The sequence below is a fragment of the Cupressus sempervirens genome, chromosome 1, assembly GCF_028749045.1.
Source record: "Cupressus sempervirens isolate cs-2001-9-10 chromosome 1, ASM2874904v1, whole genome shotgun sequence".
NCBI classification, from domain to species: Eukaryota; Viridiplantae; Streptophyta; class Pinopsida; order Cupressales; family Cupressaceae; genus Cupressus; species Cupressus sempervirens.
The window spans coordinates 858775726-858792194 of NC_143118.1; the positions used below are offsets into that span (position 1 = coordinate 858775726).

Genomic DNA, 16469 nt, shown 5'->3' on the forward strand with positions numbered 1-16469 from the left:
CTAATCCTAAACTCAGTGGGTTCACAGATTCAGATTGGGCAAGCTTTGTTGATGATAAAAAGTCAACATCTGGATATGTGTTCAGTTTGGGATCCGGTGCAATCACATGGACCAGCAAGAAGCAGCAGGCAATTTCTCTCTCTTCTACAGAGGCTGAATATAGAGGGACTGTTAAGGCAGGATGTGAAGCTGTTTGGCTTCGTCGGATGCTTAGGGATATGTAGATGTCACCAGCAGGACTGACTACTCTGTTTGTTGATAATGAAGGTAGTTAATAGTTATCTCTTGTAAATATCTTAAGCTTTAGTTTGCTTTCGTTTTTTGCTTTCTCTAGAATAGAATGATTCTATTCTTTATGATCGTTTCCTAAGGAAACATCGTTTCATTCTTTTGTATATATTGACCTTTTGGTCTTTGTTAATATCAAGCAAGTATTTTACCACTTACTTTGTAATAATGAGGCCTAACAGATTCTCAAGTTATGTTGTCTTAATGAGCAAAATCATTAACTCAGAACCAAGTAGTGTAGCAGATTGGCGACTTGTCAAATAATATCTGGTTAAGTAATAACTAACCCAATCAGGGTTATGTTAACCATTTTGTTTATTGTGAAAATACATGTTAACAATATACATACTCATGCCGATAGACCAAGAGAGGCATCAAAATTTATTAATGCTCTCTCATTTGGTGTTTAGTGATTCTAGGCTTACCAAATGCTCAGATTTATATTCATATTCCATTGTTATTAATATACATATTCCTTCAAGAGAAAATTATAATCATAATCTGCAATTGCAATCTAAAAATAAGAAGACATATATCAGTCTGATAATAAACTTAATTTACACTCACATAACCTCATGCATGCAGATTTGATGTTTATGTGAGGTCTCATTTTGAGGAGGTTTGCAATCTGCATTTTGTGCCTGTGTAAATTGAAGAAGCCTACTTTGCAAGTGAATAACTTGTGCCCTGTTATGTTTCTTGAGCCACTGACTTGTGGAAGCGTTCATTGTGTATCAGATAGCTTGTATTTCAAGTTTTAAGTCCCTGCAGCCACTTTTGATTAGTTTTGCACATGCCCATTTTTTCACTTAGTTATGCACTTTGTACTCATTCTGAAATTTGAAGTTGGGTACTTTGAGGTCTTAAATTTTTAGGACCTGTGATTGGTATCAGAGACATGCCCTATGTCAGTTTTGAGGCCATATTGAGTACATTTTCTCACTTTCCTAACCCCATTCCATTTGCAATTTATTTTGTTTTTCTGGTGGTAAGTATGCCAGCATTGAAAGGGTCAACTCACAATTTCATAAAATTTGACCATATTGTCATTATAAGTTCTCAGTTGTGTTGTTTTCTACATATGAAAGAGAACCTAAGTCTCAAATTTGAGGTCTGCACGTGATGATTTGCTATGTTTTCAAGATCAAATCCAAAGCGAGTTCATTCTGATCTGTAGGTGATCAATTTGACAGAATTCCAGGTGACCCTCTCTGTGATGTCATAGCTTGTGATCAGATGAATGCCATGAGAAATGAAGTGTTGCTCTGCATTTTGCATGTCATAAAGATCTGTCATTTGCATTTTGCATTTTACCCAGTTTCCCAACCCATTTCTGTTTGCAACTAATTCAGATTTTTCAGTTGTCAAATGCAAACAGTTTTAGGTGGCCAAGTCCGCATTATTATAACTTTTGACCAGGTGATTGTCAAGAGGTCCCAGTTGTTTTCATTTATTTTCCATTTATTTTCAGGTTGTCAGATGTTCATCTGATATGCTTTCGAAGCCAGTTCTAGATCTAGTTTGTTCAGATTTCATGAGTGTAACTTTGGAAGCTTGCAAAATTTGACTAGTAAAGTTTCATGACGTGCTAGTTGTTTCATTGTATTCTCTGTAGGAGAGTGACCTTATGTTTGAGGTTGCAAGTCACGAAGTGACCATTTGACTTGTTTTCAGAGCCAGATCTGTGAGCATCTTCATTCAGTATCCTGCAATCTCATTGTCTCTCTCTGCAAGTAGCTATTTTGAGAATGTTGCATTTTGTAAAATATGGATTGTTATGAGGTCTCAGTTACTGATTCACAATGTTGATGTCTTCATGTGCTAATGTGCCGAAGGATTAGTCCTCAGGAGTTAATCTGATATTTTTATTGGAACAGTTTAAAGTGCAAGTTATTATTATCTGACATGTTCATTTGCAGAATAGAATGGGAGGCGTGAATTCAGACACTAATATCTCTCAATTTGTGCACTGTCACGATGACCTTTTTTGCAGAATAGATGATTGTATACTGAGGAACACATTTGTCAGATGGCTGGATCCAGTCATGTTTTTTGATAAGTTTTTAAGACTGGTTAAGATGACAATTCCATTCAGGGTGTCAGATTGCAAAATTGTTAAAGGTCATGCTTTGAACGATCTTTGATGATCAAATGTGATCGAATTGAACAAGAAACTTACCCAATGGATCTTCATAGCTCAATTGAATGAAAACAAAATTATCTTCTTAGTCGCATTCACTTGGGGCCTGACTTGCTTTGTCAAGACATTGCTCAGTTGTATTTACATCTTATTGCAATTGTTTTCTACTGCTAGACCTTTGCTCATCCTTATGTTATTGACCTTTATGCAGGGATTTTTGTTTCAGGTGTGGGAATGGCTACAACAGTTTCTAACTCAAGAAAACAAGCCATTCAGATGTTCATAAGCATGCACAAGCCCATACAAATTTTGGTTGTGATCAAATTCAGGGTACCCAAGTTTAAAGAGGAGTAAGTTTGGTTAAAAAATCAGTGCACTGAGTGATGACATGGCATCTACAATACATCAGTGGGAGTCACTGAGTTTGCATCTGGCATGTGCATGGCATGTATGTGGGGGTTAGTGTAACATCCCATTTTCCCGGGTCTTAATTAACAACTAACATACTCAAAGAAATACAGTTATCACTTCATCTTCATAGGAAGTCAGTTAAATCAGTTTCGTTCATATGAAAGGGATTGATAGTTAAAATCAGTTAAACAAAATTTCTTAACGAAGAGCTGAAAACATTATCAATGAAAATTACTATAGAAGTTAAAAACCACATACCATGAAATTTGAGATAGAAATCAAAACTAGGGATGCTTCTGCAACCACCCGGGTTAGTCCACAAATACCACTATAACAATATCACATGACGACTACCATCTAAAAACTACTATCTCAAAATCAAATGATGATTACGATTAAATACCACTATTTTTAAAATTAGGGCATCACATACTACTGTATCAATTAGGGCGTCGATTACCATTAGATCATTTAGGGCTTTCAGTTACCACAGTATCACTTAGGGCTTCCGATACCACTGGTTCAAATAGGGCTTCCGATACCATTGATTCAATTAGAGCTTTTGATACCACTGTATCATTTAAGGTTCTAGTTACCACTGAATCAATTAGGGCTTCAGATTCCTTTCCTTCCGATTACTTAATTGTGGCAGTAACTCAATATTAGAAAATATGCTCATATTCGATATTCATATTAATGAAAAACAATCCATAAATCTCTCTCGCATCTAGATGTAAAAATATCTTAACGATGAAATAACTCAATTAATCTTACCTTCTCATATATAAAAGAGATAATACCTGTTTCAGATAAACGATTGAATGCATAGCTTATTCTGTCCGACGCACATCTGATGACTTGGGGAGAGCCAGGGGCTTAACCACCCAACCACGGACCATAACTTTATCCCCACACAATCTCTAATGAGAAAGGCCCTCCCTACCTAGAATGGACAGGGGTCATCTTATCATCAGTTGAGCATCTTGGTATCTAGACACATCTCTCGACTTGACAGCAGGAAATTACAATAAACGAGATCATGCATGAGCTATTAATTATTCATTATTAAAATGATAAGCATTGATATGTCAAAATTGATTATTGTTTCATGTTATTGCAGATTCCTTTCTCTCATCTCATCACCCATTTCCTTGGCTACACAGATGGGTGAGTCCTAGGTGTTCGGAATTCTCAGAACAACCGGTTTTGCCAATTATACAAGAAGATTACATGCATCCAACATTTCACAATCTGTGATTACATGATTATGTTCTCTAAAGATTCCAGAATTTTGATTGTTTAATTCTAATATCCATCAATAAAATGATTATGGATCCATAGTATGTTTTTCTTGGCTTCAACAAAAGATTCATAATACTTGTCTTTCATAAGAGTACAAAAACATATCATATTCTCAGCTAATGCATTCTGCTCAAATTGGACATATGGCTTCACAAAGGATTCATGTTACTTGTGAATTATTTACTGGTTCTTGTTGAAGGTGTTGTCTCTTATCTTAGAGACGTATGGAAAATGCCTCTGTATAAATTTGCACTGAAAATAATTCTTTCTAAACAAAGTTCTAATAAGAAAAACAATATTCTGATTTGTATTACCCCTCTTCACCAATTCTATGACTTCTTTGCCGGGTGAATTTCTCGGTGTCGAAGTATTCTAAATATGTCCAAAAAGTTTATAAAAACATGTGCATTGATGTGGATTTATGTAATCAATCAAGTCTGATACAACTACCAAGTGAATTCATAGATGATATAAATACTCAAGAATTCTCGTGCATGGTCTCATATACACTTCAGAATACTTCAGCCAGTAATATAAATTGATCTCTATTTATCAAGCTTGGCCGGCTACGGTTGGTTACTCAAATTAGAGAGAAAAAGGATTTGAAAAAGAAATGTATTTGATTTGTTCACAATCCTATCATTATGAATCGGCTGAAGATGGAAATTAAACTCAGTGAACTAAAATCGGTTCATGATATACATTGCATCTATGGTATTCAATCTTAAAAGAAAATAGAAGGATCTGCTTCTAGTCAGCTCATCACGATCACAATTAAAAAGGGAAAATAGGATTCGAAACCTGAACTTGGATTGGGATTCCCGTGCTCTGGCCGGTCTCTTGCCCACCCGCTAACTTTGAGGCTACTTCCTTACTTCAGTTGCCGGCAGTCTTAAAGAAGAAGACATGGATTCGGGGGTGTAATAAAAAAAGATAATCTACTGAGAACTTCCTAACTTGGCTTAATAAGAAAATGCAGCAGTATGGAGTTAAGAGAGAATGTGAGATGGAAAGAGGCATCCTTTGCCAAATTCGATCATGGCTTCAGCAATGATAAGAATGTTTGGCAGACTTGAAGCAGAGTATGGATTTGAAATGGAGCCGCTATAAACAAGGAATTTGGAAAGATAGCGATTTAAAAAGAAATGGGAATGAAAATATATATCCTCCCTGACTCCTCTCACGTCTTCTATATTAAGGAACAAGCCGTGTCTTCTTGGCTCTCATCGGTTTCAAGATAATAAACCGTTCGATTTCCTAACTTTAAATCGATTGGAAAAAGAGAAGGATAGGAAAATAAAAAAGGTTGGAAAGATTATAAGATAACTCAAATTGCCAAATATTAAATCGATTTATCATGCTAAGTGTTAATCGATTAAAAGAAAGAAAATTAAAATGGAAAGAATAGAATTGGAAGATTATAGTTCGAATATTATTAAAATTCAAATGTTATGATATCTTGAATATTATTATTTATATAAGCATATGTAAATATATTAATGAGGTGACAACACTTAATTAAATTATTATAATATAACAGTGCCATTTCATTTTTATATCTATATGCACGTATATAGATATATCTATTATAATAATATGATAAAAGATTATTTAACATCTTTGAGGTATGTTACGTAATTCAATTATTTTAACTAAATTATTTATTTAAATAGTTCATGCGGATCCCACAGATGTATCCTGTCTTCAAGTTGCCAGGTCCTTTACCCATTTGCTCAGTAATGGTAATGCTCCTGCCTAATTCTTTTCTAACAATGCTTCCACCCCTTCGACTTGCTTCCTACAAGGAAATTCTCCATAGTTAAATTATATTATCATAATAAATTATTTAATTATAAATAATCACATTGGTTAACCATCTTCTTGATTCCATGAATTTGTGATTAATGATCAACTAACATGTTATCTTCACTTGACATCATAAGGACTAACTATCTTACCCTTTCTCTATATTATAACAAATTGAACTGCCAATTGACTTCATGTGAACCTCAATGGCTATATTTCAAATTAGGTCAAAAATTGGGATGTAACAATTAGTAGAGGGAGATGTGGTAGACATGTTTGTGCTTGGATCATAGTAGAAAGTTTTTGTGGCACCATTCTCTGTTAAAGATAGTATGGGGAGATCTATGTACGAGGTTTTCCATTTTCATTTTTATATATCATTATTTGTTTAAAGGGGTGTCAAAGACACGAGCCCTTGGCATTGAGCTCATGTACTTGGCATTTCGGGGCTAACTTAGAATGATGAGGAAGATATTTTGGTGGATCCACACAACTAACGAGGTGATCCCGTGGAATGAGATGTGGTACATGGTGCGCAGGCCTAGATAGCGTGGTGGCTGGTTGGAGGAGATACATGAAGATCATCAAACTGTTGGTTTATAGATTGACCATCTAACTCTATTTTCTAACGCCCAAGCAAGATGATAAATGTAACCATGGTTGAACCAATCAAGCGATAACTATCATTGATTGATTCTTTGCTTATTTTCAAAGGTGGCAGCTACCTTCTTATGATTAAAACAAAAGAAATAACTTTAGGGGTTGCTTTTAACCTAAAAGCTTGCAAAGGTATTTAATGCATTCGAAGCAAGAACTAAGAGCTAAAGATTACCACAAACTTAATTGATTCAACAAGAATTCATTCACAGATGAATCTCCCATCTACCACATATAAAAAATAAAGAAAACTTCAATGCGTTCATCAATTACTAACTTCTCACATGAAAAGTATTTACACAATCTAATTTAAAGATCAAAGATGCAGAATTCTAATATGATAATTTCATTCAAGTTTTTCCCCAACCATATTGCATGAGATAAAACATCAATTTGAATAGTTCTAATGTGTCAATCAAAGTTCACCCAAAAGATCTTGAAAATGCTTAGCACGCACATTTAAACAACACAAAGTAACAGTTCTAACCCCCGTATCTTATGACCTTGCGACACTTTCACTATGATTGTTGCAGCTTCCTTTGCCACTTTCGCTTCCGCTTCCCTAACTCTTCAATGATACTCCACGTACCTATTAACATAAAACTTGATTGTATCATAGTCGAGGATGATGGTGACCTGCAATTTGGTTCTCCACCTGGCTAATTCTCTCTCTACATCTCTGACTTCTTCAAAAACAACCGTATTCACAGACTTGAGAGCTTTGAGGATAGTATGCAAGTTACTTGGCCTACCCAATACTTTTGTGTTGCCTTCTTGTATCTTTTCAATCTTCTCGGTCAATAGTTCATTGTACTATTTCATTACCTCTTCCATCTCAACCACTTTCTCCTTGAACTCATCAATTAAGTCCACGTCCAAAGAATTAAAATCACTCTTAATGTCAACCAAACAACGAACATATTGGTCAAGGACTTGATTGATGTAGCGAATAAAATCATTATATAGTGAAATCTTCCACTTGATAGAATATGGCCATGAAGACCGGCTATCAGTGGTATTCTTTGCTATTTTCTCAATTGCCAACACCGTGGGCTTCAATTCCAACATGCTTTCAAGATTTTTAGCTAGAACATACTAGCTGCTTTGTTCTACGCTTGTTTTTTGCAATTCTTGAATTAGAGCTTGCCATTCGCTAGTATTGCTTATGTATAGGCTTCTAAGAGAAGTTAGGCATATTATGCCCTATTGTCGCATTTTTTCTACCCAATGGGTCAAGGCTTGCATTTTACTAACTCTACCCTTGAATTGGTCAAGAAGCTTGTGTCATGAAGAACTTGATTGGCAATAGATGCTCATCCTCTAATAAAACTTATGACAGAGGTCACAAATTCCTTATAAGGCTGAATTTGTGCTAAATGCTCCTGAAACTCACAATTCTTCTTCAATTCATGTGCTTTTTCAGTTAGAGCCTTAACATGAAAATTCACATGATAGGCTTCACTCTCCAGGTTAGCAGTGTAAGGAAACTCCGGAAACAACTTCCTACACTAATCTCATAAGGAAAGTATGATGCAAATCCTATTAAAATCTTCTACACTTACAGATTCAATATCATGTAAACAACAATATTGCAGCCAACCATGCATACAGAAAATAGACAAAGAAAGAAACACATAACACAAAGATTTTCCGGTGGAGAAAAACCCTTCGGTAAAACAACCCCACCCCTTCAAAACCTGCACAATGTATTATCTTCAACAAAAGGTTACAATACACTTGTAGTGCAAGCTCAACATCGACAACAGAAAACTCCAGTAGCAACTCGTAGTACCAACAATACACTCTTTTTCGCATCATCTCTCTTCGCAACCCTAAAAACGCTTATAACATGCGCTTCACTTTAGGGCTACTCCCAAAGGTAAATCGTATTAGGGTTTTACTATTCTCCAAGAAAATAGGAACCCCAAAAAATTTTTCAACCCCACTATTGGGGTAGAGTGTACAGTACTCAAATATCTTAGTTGCCACATGTCTTCACCTGTCATTGAATCTTCCTAACATAGCTCTTACGTGTGATAGGAATCTGTCATAACCATTTTAGCCATGATCTCCTTACACACAATTCAAGATGTCGACACATCAACATTATTTGCAAGAAATACATTTTACAAAACAAATAATAAGAATAGGAATTATACAAGGTTGAGACACCTTATTCCTAACAAGCAGGTCCCATTTAAATGCGTGAGACATTATAGTCGGCTTTTGTGATGGCATCCATATTAGCATCCCTGATAGAGTCATTATTTCCAGGACGTGGTGTCCTCTATTAGCATCAACAACCGCCCTAGACATTTTTTAGGATTCTTTGAACTTTGAAAACGAAGGGCTACAATATCCGCTTTGTTAGCACTTGGAGTGGCTTTTCTTCTCTTCTCTACTTCTTGAGTTTACTAGACAAATGAGGTAATACTAGACCTGACATCACACACTTTTGATGACGATGGGAAGGTTGCAGGGGTAATTGGTGTAGGAGAAGAAGAAATCTCCATTATAGATGTTATGGTGGTATCCTTCATGATTTTCCATCAACCACCTTTTGTTTTGCGGGAGTACTTTCTTCATCTAGCTCACATACATAATCGGGCTGCTCTCCATCTCCACCACTTTGTGCATCTCCCTTAGTCGGGCTAATAGATGTGTTATCGTTGATCACCATAGGAGTGGTAGGGGTCTCACTTTGAGCTGGACGACTAGTAGATGTTTCTTCATTGATGAACCTTCTTTCTCCATTTTCCTTGCAACCAATTCATTGTTCTCTTGATCACAAGAGTTGTTAGGGCTGTCATACAAAAACCTCCGACTTACTCCAATCTATCCTGTGAACACCTTTATCTCTTAGTTCTTGGAACTCAGGATCAACAACAATATCTTCTTCTTGTGCTATGACGAGTATGTTCAAATTGACCCCAAAGGATCGAACTTTTTGCAGAGAGCTTGGCGAAATTCCTTTTAAATGTCTCTATTTCATCAATACAATCCGCCTAGACATCCTCCAATGTGGGCTTGTGGATATAAGTTCAAGGTCTATACAAGTTTTGCTTGGGCTATCGAATTGGGTTCTTTCGGACAGAGAGGGAAAATAGTAATCCTCGAAGATTTTCTCAATAGTCTTAGCAACTACAAAGGTTTTTCATGAATAGAAAGACATAGATACAGGGAAAACAAAACCCCTTTTCGCATGTTAGAGTATTAGACATTCACCACAAATTATTTAATGACAAGCTTCCATAATCACTAGAAGATTAGAGGGGTACCTAGGAAGTCGTAGTGGTTCCTTCTCAAAACTCCCTATCCTCAAATATGTGAATTGTTTGAATTGAGTGAATACACTACCAAACCCTAAGAAAAAATCTATAGCTTCCTAAGATAACTTCATATAGTGTTTTCCCTCCAGCTTTTTGACTAGCTTCATAAGAAAAACACCATTCACTTGGGCGAAGTCTTAGTTACCCTTACTTACAGTGAGTTGAGGGAACAATTTATAGATAGGGGTTTGAACAAAATATATAGGTTGTGCGGTTCCCAAAAGCTTCTATAATTGCGATAAGCTACAACAACATAGAAGAAAAGTGGGACATTACCTTTTGGGAGAAATCCTTCAACTAAGCATGAAGATGCGAACTCATAAGACCACCCCAATGTATATACTCCTTTCTCCCACAAATTAGCACAATAAACTTGAACATCTAGAATTCAAAGCTCTCGGAATTAGGGTTTTCCTCTACTCTATGCAACAAAGTAATCACATTTGCAATGGGTTCTTTAAAATAAAATTTCTAGAGTTTACTAAGCGATGGGGACTTACCTTGCCATTCTGATTTGTGCTAGTTCTTGGTACATTGTTAATATAGAAATCCTTGTGTGCCTTGAAATATTCATGTCCAACCTTGATGAAAAGACTCCATTTCCTGGTCACATGGAATGCCCAGAGCCTATATAATGCTTTCCAAATTGATTTTTGGTAATACTTTCTCGTTGGCCGTCCGAATTTCTCACTCGACAAGATGATAAAACTTTGTGCATGTAGCTACCAACTTAGGTCATTGCATAGCAAAAGGAAAACCAGCTGCATGTACTAGACCACTTTGAAAGAGCAATAATCCCAAGAATTCAAATCCTTGCTGCCTTCATACTTATCCAGAAATTGATTAAAATCTCCATACTCCATCTCAATATCCTTCACTTTGGCCAGATGGTTTTGAATCACAGACTGCATGTTGAGAAAGAAGCCATTGCAAATAGCGTACTGAAGATGTTAAAGAATGATATGTGATAATCCACCACGCAAATGATGTATTAACTTGGATGAAATGTGCATTACTTGAACTATCATTCTTATTTGGAAAATGTGCAACTTCCATGCAATGCTGCAGGCTAAAAGGCGGGAGGGAATTGACGTGGTAAAGGAGGAACACCTAAAGTGGAGATACACTAAGGCTACGGACCCACAAGTTGCTTGGTCGCCTAATACCCTAATTTGATGACTAGTGATCCGGGCATTCAAGTTTGCAAGAACCTTCGATTGAGCGTTCGGGATCACAGGCTGGCGAGGGATCGATAATTTGAGGAAGACCACAACTCCGTGACATCTTTGAAAAGGCTTTGCAAGACCGACATTTGGGAACTAGACTGAGATTGTGGCAGGTCGGGTAGGCTTGCTTCATGAACAAAGACTTTTGATAATGAGTGAAAAAGAATGCCACTAACTCAAACGATTCATGCTAACGAGGTAGTTTAGCTTGCATCAGCAAGACACATGGTATGAACTGGAAATCCATTAATTATCCTGACATTTCATCACTAAAATCAATGTAATGTAGCTATCATTGAAGAATAGAAACCATGTATACAATAAAACACAAGAAAGACACCATACCGTGTCTTGTTCCAAATGCTATTTACAACAATTTCTATTCATGAATCCTTTCTGCTACAAGCCTACAACAACTATTTCTACTAACTTGATCATTAACTACTCCTTTTATAGAGAAGACTTACACGATCAATGGTGTAGATTAACTCAACACTAAGGGCTCGGATTTCTCTTCAACAAACATTAAGAATTTTAAATATAATATCATCTACGTACTCCCACTGGAGGACAAAATAGCTGTATTTGACACCACTACAGGAAAAAATTTGACATGCTTTCTGTTCTGTCACAGGAGAATAAGACAAACTGTAGGTATAGAAGAAGACAAGTTTTACTCATCAATACTACATCTTTTTTTATTTTGAAAATTTCTTCCTCCTCTTACAATGAAGCATATTATATTTCTGCTAGAAATGTTTCATTCTTCCACTATTCTTTTTGTATTCTGAGAATTCTGAAATTGGTCCTTGAGCTTGCTTCATGGTTACATTTACCTATGAGTAGAAATTTTGAGATGCCCTTGGAGTCATATTGCAGTGATGTTTTACCTTTCATCAATCTCGAGAGACTTTGATGAACTGGCAGTCTTCGATCTTTTTGTTGACCCATCTTGCAATAAAGACATCATCCCTTTATCTCATTACTGCATTATACTCCTCTATGCTCACATCCAAATTAAACAAGTCATAATCCAGGATTTCATCGACATGATCAAGAACATTGTAACCCTATCTCATTGAAATTTATCATTGTCATAACTCTAGGTCTTCTCAACAATCGTGTAATAGGAACCTCAAAACTACACATAGATTGGCATCAATGGATCAATAGTTCAACATTTAATAAGAGGATTAGCATTGTTTGGACCTTGGACATAAGTCACTATGATGGGATATTGGATTGAATGAGGTTAGGAGAAATGGATCAGAATTTCAGTGTCTTTGGATCAGTGTTTCCTCATTCTTGTGGATTGGGAATCTGGACTAGTGGAGGATTGGATTTGTGGTCTTGAAAAGAAATGTCAGACTTTTCTTGATACCTTGGTATGGCATTTTCACATTGAAAAGGAGTGGCAGAACATTCAGCTCTCATTGGATTAGCATTTTCACTCTTAAGATGATTGGATTTTATATTTTGGAGAGGAGTGACTGGTTCGGAAGGCAGTCAGGGATTTGGGTATGCAATGGAAAGACGAAAGTTACAGGTGTTCTTGGAATCTTGAGATTTGGAGGTGGTCTTCGAATTTTGGGATTTGGAGGCATTTCTTGGAATTTCAGGCTTTGAAGTTCTTGAAATTTCAGATGTCAAGGATTTTAGAGTGTCAGGCATTTAGTCTTCTTTTGGATTATCCAAAACATAACCTAATCTTGGCCATGAGCTTATATGTGCCACTTTAGTTCTTGCTTTATTTTCTTTATTTTTTTCCCCTTAAGACTGAGGCAAATATGAGGGATATTTTTTAGATTTTGAATGTAATGCTATCGAAAAGATGGGGATATCCCCACCACTAGCTTGGTTCCACCATTCCTTATCCAAATTTCATTCTTCTAAGTGTGAATAGTGGTTCCTTGTGGTTATCCATAAGACAATGATATTCCCATGACAATCAAACTCCTACTTTCTTATCCTTCATGAATTGATTGATTAAACATTCATTCCAAGTTTGCAAAGTACATTCCACACTTTCTTTAACTCATTGAATGATTCTTGACGTGTTGCTTGGTGCAAAGCAAAAATCCTTGTCCAAAACCATATTTTTTCTTGCTTTATTGTTTCCATCTGACATCCTAACGACTTTGTTTAAATTATTTATTCTCTATTCAATCCTAAACAGGTCATATGTTGCAACTAGCTTGTTCTCTGTAATGCAAGATGCTCTCGAATTTTCTGAAGTACAGATATGTAATGCATAATTGCACCAAAATTACTCCAAAACAAAGGAGACAACTAACACAGATATAACCTGAGGGCGCAAAAGAGAGTTTGGGGTCCCCATATATGACAGGGCATGTATGTGCACAAGGCACATCACTTTGTTGCCTCAACCTTCTATGGTTTTCATCTGTATCTTCTCTCGTTTGGATATTTATATTTCTACTTGTATTCAATGGCTAAGATTCACATGCATTGGGTTTAATCTCTCTTATGATGTCTTTTGTGCTCTTTTTTTTGTTTATGCCACTTTATAAGCTCCAAGAGTTCTTTTCTACGAAGATTCTCCATCAGTCCTATGATGGCAGTGAATGATGATGTCAGTGGTTCTCCTTCCACTTTTAGTCTTTAATACAAAATAATGATTGGAAACCTTTCTTTCCTTGACCTTCTTTGATCTTCTCTTGTGTCTTGCTTCATTCTCTTTGAGCTATCAGATATTTTGATTTATACTTGTACTTAATGGCTAAGATTCAAACACTTTTGTCTCTACTTCTTATGCTTTTGCGCTTTAGTGATTTACTTTTATTCTTGCTCACTTTTCTAGCTCCAAGATTTGTTTTTTGTCTTTGTACTTTTAATTATCATTGGATGTACTCTTGAGTTCCCTTGATCTATTTTGGTCACTAGTGAACATTAATTTGATTTTTTTTCTACCTGTATTAACATTCATATTTTCATGATGTTGAGAAGATGCTTATGGAGCTTTTGACTTTTCTAGTTTTCATGTTGTTGGCGATCTCTAGTTAGCTCTCATTACACTTAGTGCTAGCTATGCACATTTCTAGGTTAATCCTCTAGCCTTTTTACTAATAGCATAATCTTTATCATATAACTTAGTTACCCAGCTCTCCCCTTGGCCCTTTGTACCAGGCGAATTTCAAACCAGTTCTTGGTCCTGGTCCTAGTTCTCTTTTGGGTTCCATTTGGGTTTGAACCCAAGTAGGTTGGTTGCTTCTAGTCAAACCTAGGTCAGACCAGGGCAGACCCAGGTAGACTAACTGCGAACCAGGTACACTTTCATCGGGGACATTCTATAATTTAGTGCAGAAAACAATTATTACAGAATTTGAATAAAGATTTTAACATTACAAAACAAAATTTGCTGAAGTTCAAATATTTATTACATCAAATTAAATTAGCCCTCAAGATTTCTTCTAGTGGAATTTTTATATCCAATTGCTGATAATGACCCCTGTTTGAATAATTGGAAGCTCTGTATGGTGATGAATCATATTTGAAACTTTAAATAACATCTTCAATAGGTGAAGGGAGTTGCAAGCTACTTATATAACATTTTTCAAGTAGGATGTTAATTACAAACAAACAAGCTCTTTGCACAATGAAAAAGTAATAAGCATTGGACAACTTGGAAATCAGTAATATTATTGGTGCAGTTGATCCCAATAACATTGGCAATGTTTTTGAACCAACTAATGCCTTTGATGAAGAAGATGAAGATTGAGATAATCCATTAGATGATTGAAACTTAGCATAAAGTTCTAATTCTTGAAAGTCTAAACAATGATACTTGAACTCGATATTATTTTAATAGTTTGGTGTTGATAATGGTTATGATGCTAAGATTACAAGTTTATTGTGTTTTTGTTGTTTCTATGATACAATGTAGCATTCTAATCTTAATTCATTTTTCTAGGCTGCATATATATATATATATATATATATATATATATATAACCTGTTTTTTGTGCTAAAGAACCCACACAAACCCCCACATCCCATTTCAAGATTTTGGCGTACCAACGAACTAGTTCTTCGAACCCGAACTCGGATTGCTAACTTAGTATAACAATGAACCATGGTTTACAAATTAAGAACAAAGAAACAATTTTGTCAAATCATAAATATTATGTAATGAGAAATTCTTATAATTTAATCTCTCCAGCGAAACTAACAATCGAATTAGAAACTTTTTTGTCAGCTAAAAAATGACATGCCTAAGTAACAAACTTTTCATTATCGACATGCTATGGTGCTTATAGCTAGCACCCCTTCATTGTAATTAACATTTCCACTGCTTTAATGCAGGATCAGTCTATATTGGAGTTGACTTTTGTAAGACGCTATGTGGTGTGTCGATAATCCGCAGGTAAATAATACCCATCTTAATGTTTTGTAAGCTTAAACCATAATGTGTTAAATGTCGTAATGATTCAAATAGTTAGTTATATATTAGCGAAAGGCATGATTTTTCTGTCATCAATATTTAGAGTCAGATTTACATTTTTCTTTTCTTTTTATATGCTTATAGCATCAGGCATTGCACGCTTCTTTAGTTACTAACCTATTACCTTAATGGTGTTTTTCTTGCTTTGTAACCTCAAAGATTTGATATCAAAAAAGATTACTTTAGGGCCAAGGGAAGCCATCCCAGTACAGTCATTGTTGTTGGGTATAATGTTATGTGTTGTCTAAAATGTTGTTAATGTTAATCATGTTGTTGTCAGTTAGTGGGCAGAGGGGTAGTTAGTTATGGTACTGACAGTTCATGTCGCACTCCTCAGAGGTTATATGTGCACTCCCTCGGATGGAAGAGGGCAACATCATTAGCATTATCAGTATCATTGGTATCATTGTTGTTGTGCTTATCACTTTATGTAAACATTGATTGATATTAATGGAATACATGGCAGTTCTTTGATGTTGTCTTGCATTTACTTATGTCTGTTATAAATCTTATTCAGTAGCATGCATTTAAATTTCCTTTACCGTAGGTGGTAATATTACGAAGTAATTTGTAAAATACTTGCTTGATATTAACAGAGACTGAGAGGTCAATATATACAAAAGAATAAAATGATGTTTCCTTAGGAAACGATCATAAAGAATAGAAACATTCTATCTAGCTAAAAGAAAGCTAAAGAAAGCTAAAATATAATTACAGACTAACTAATATTAGAAACATTCTAATATTTACAATAGATTACAATAATAGAAGCTTATCTACTATCGTAATACCCTCCTTTAATGGTTAATCTATCCACAACACCAAATTGTCATCTGAATTTAACAAAC

The 16469-nt window shown here is 35.6% G+C and overlaps 1 protein-coding gene across 3 annotated transcripts in view; it reads left to right on the top strand.

The window, feature by feature from the left end:
• The window catches only part of LOC149580545 (uridine kinase-like protein 3), a 124979-nt gene that overhangs the window by 89804 nt on the left and 18706 nt on the right, over nt 1-16469 (top strand). For all 3 annotated transcript variants that reach the window (XM_089791796.1, XM_089791811.1, XM_089791804.1), the window contains exon 11: nt 15483-15543. In XM_089791796.1, coding sequence (XP_089647922.1) covers nt 15483-15543 — 61 coding nt within the window. The remainder of the gene's footprint in view (nt 1-15482; nt 15544-16469) is intronic.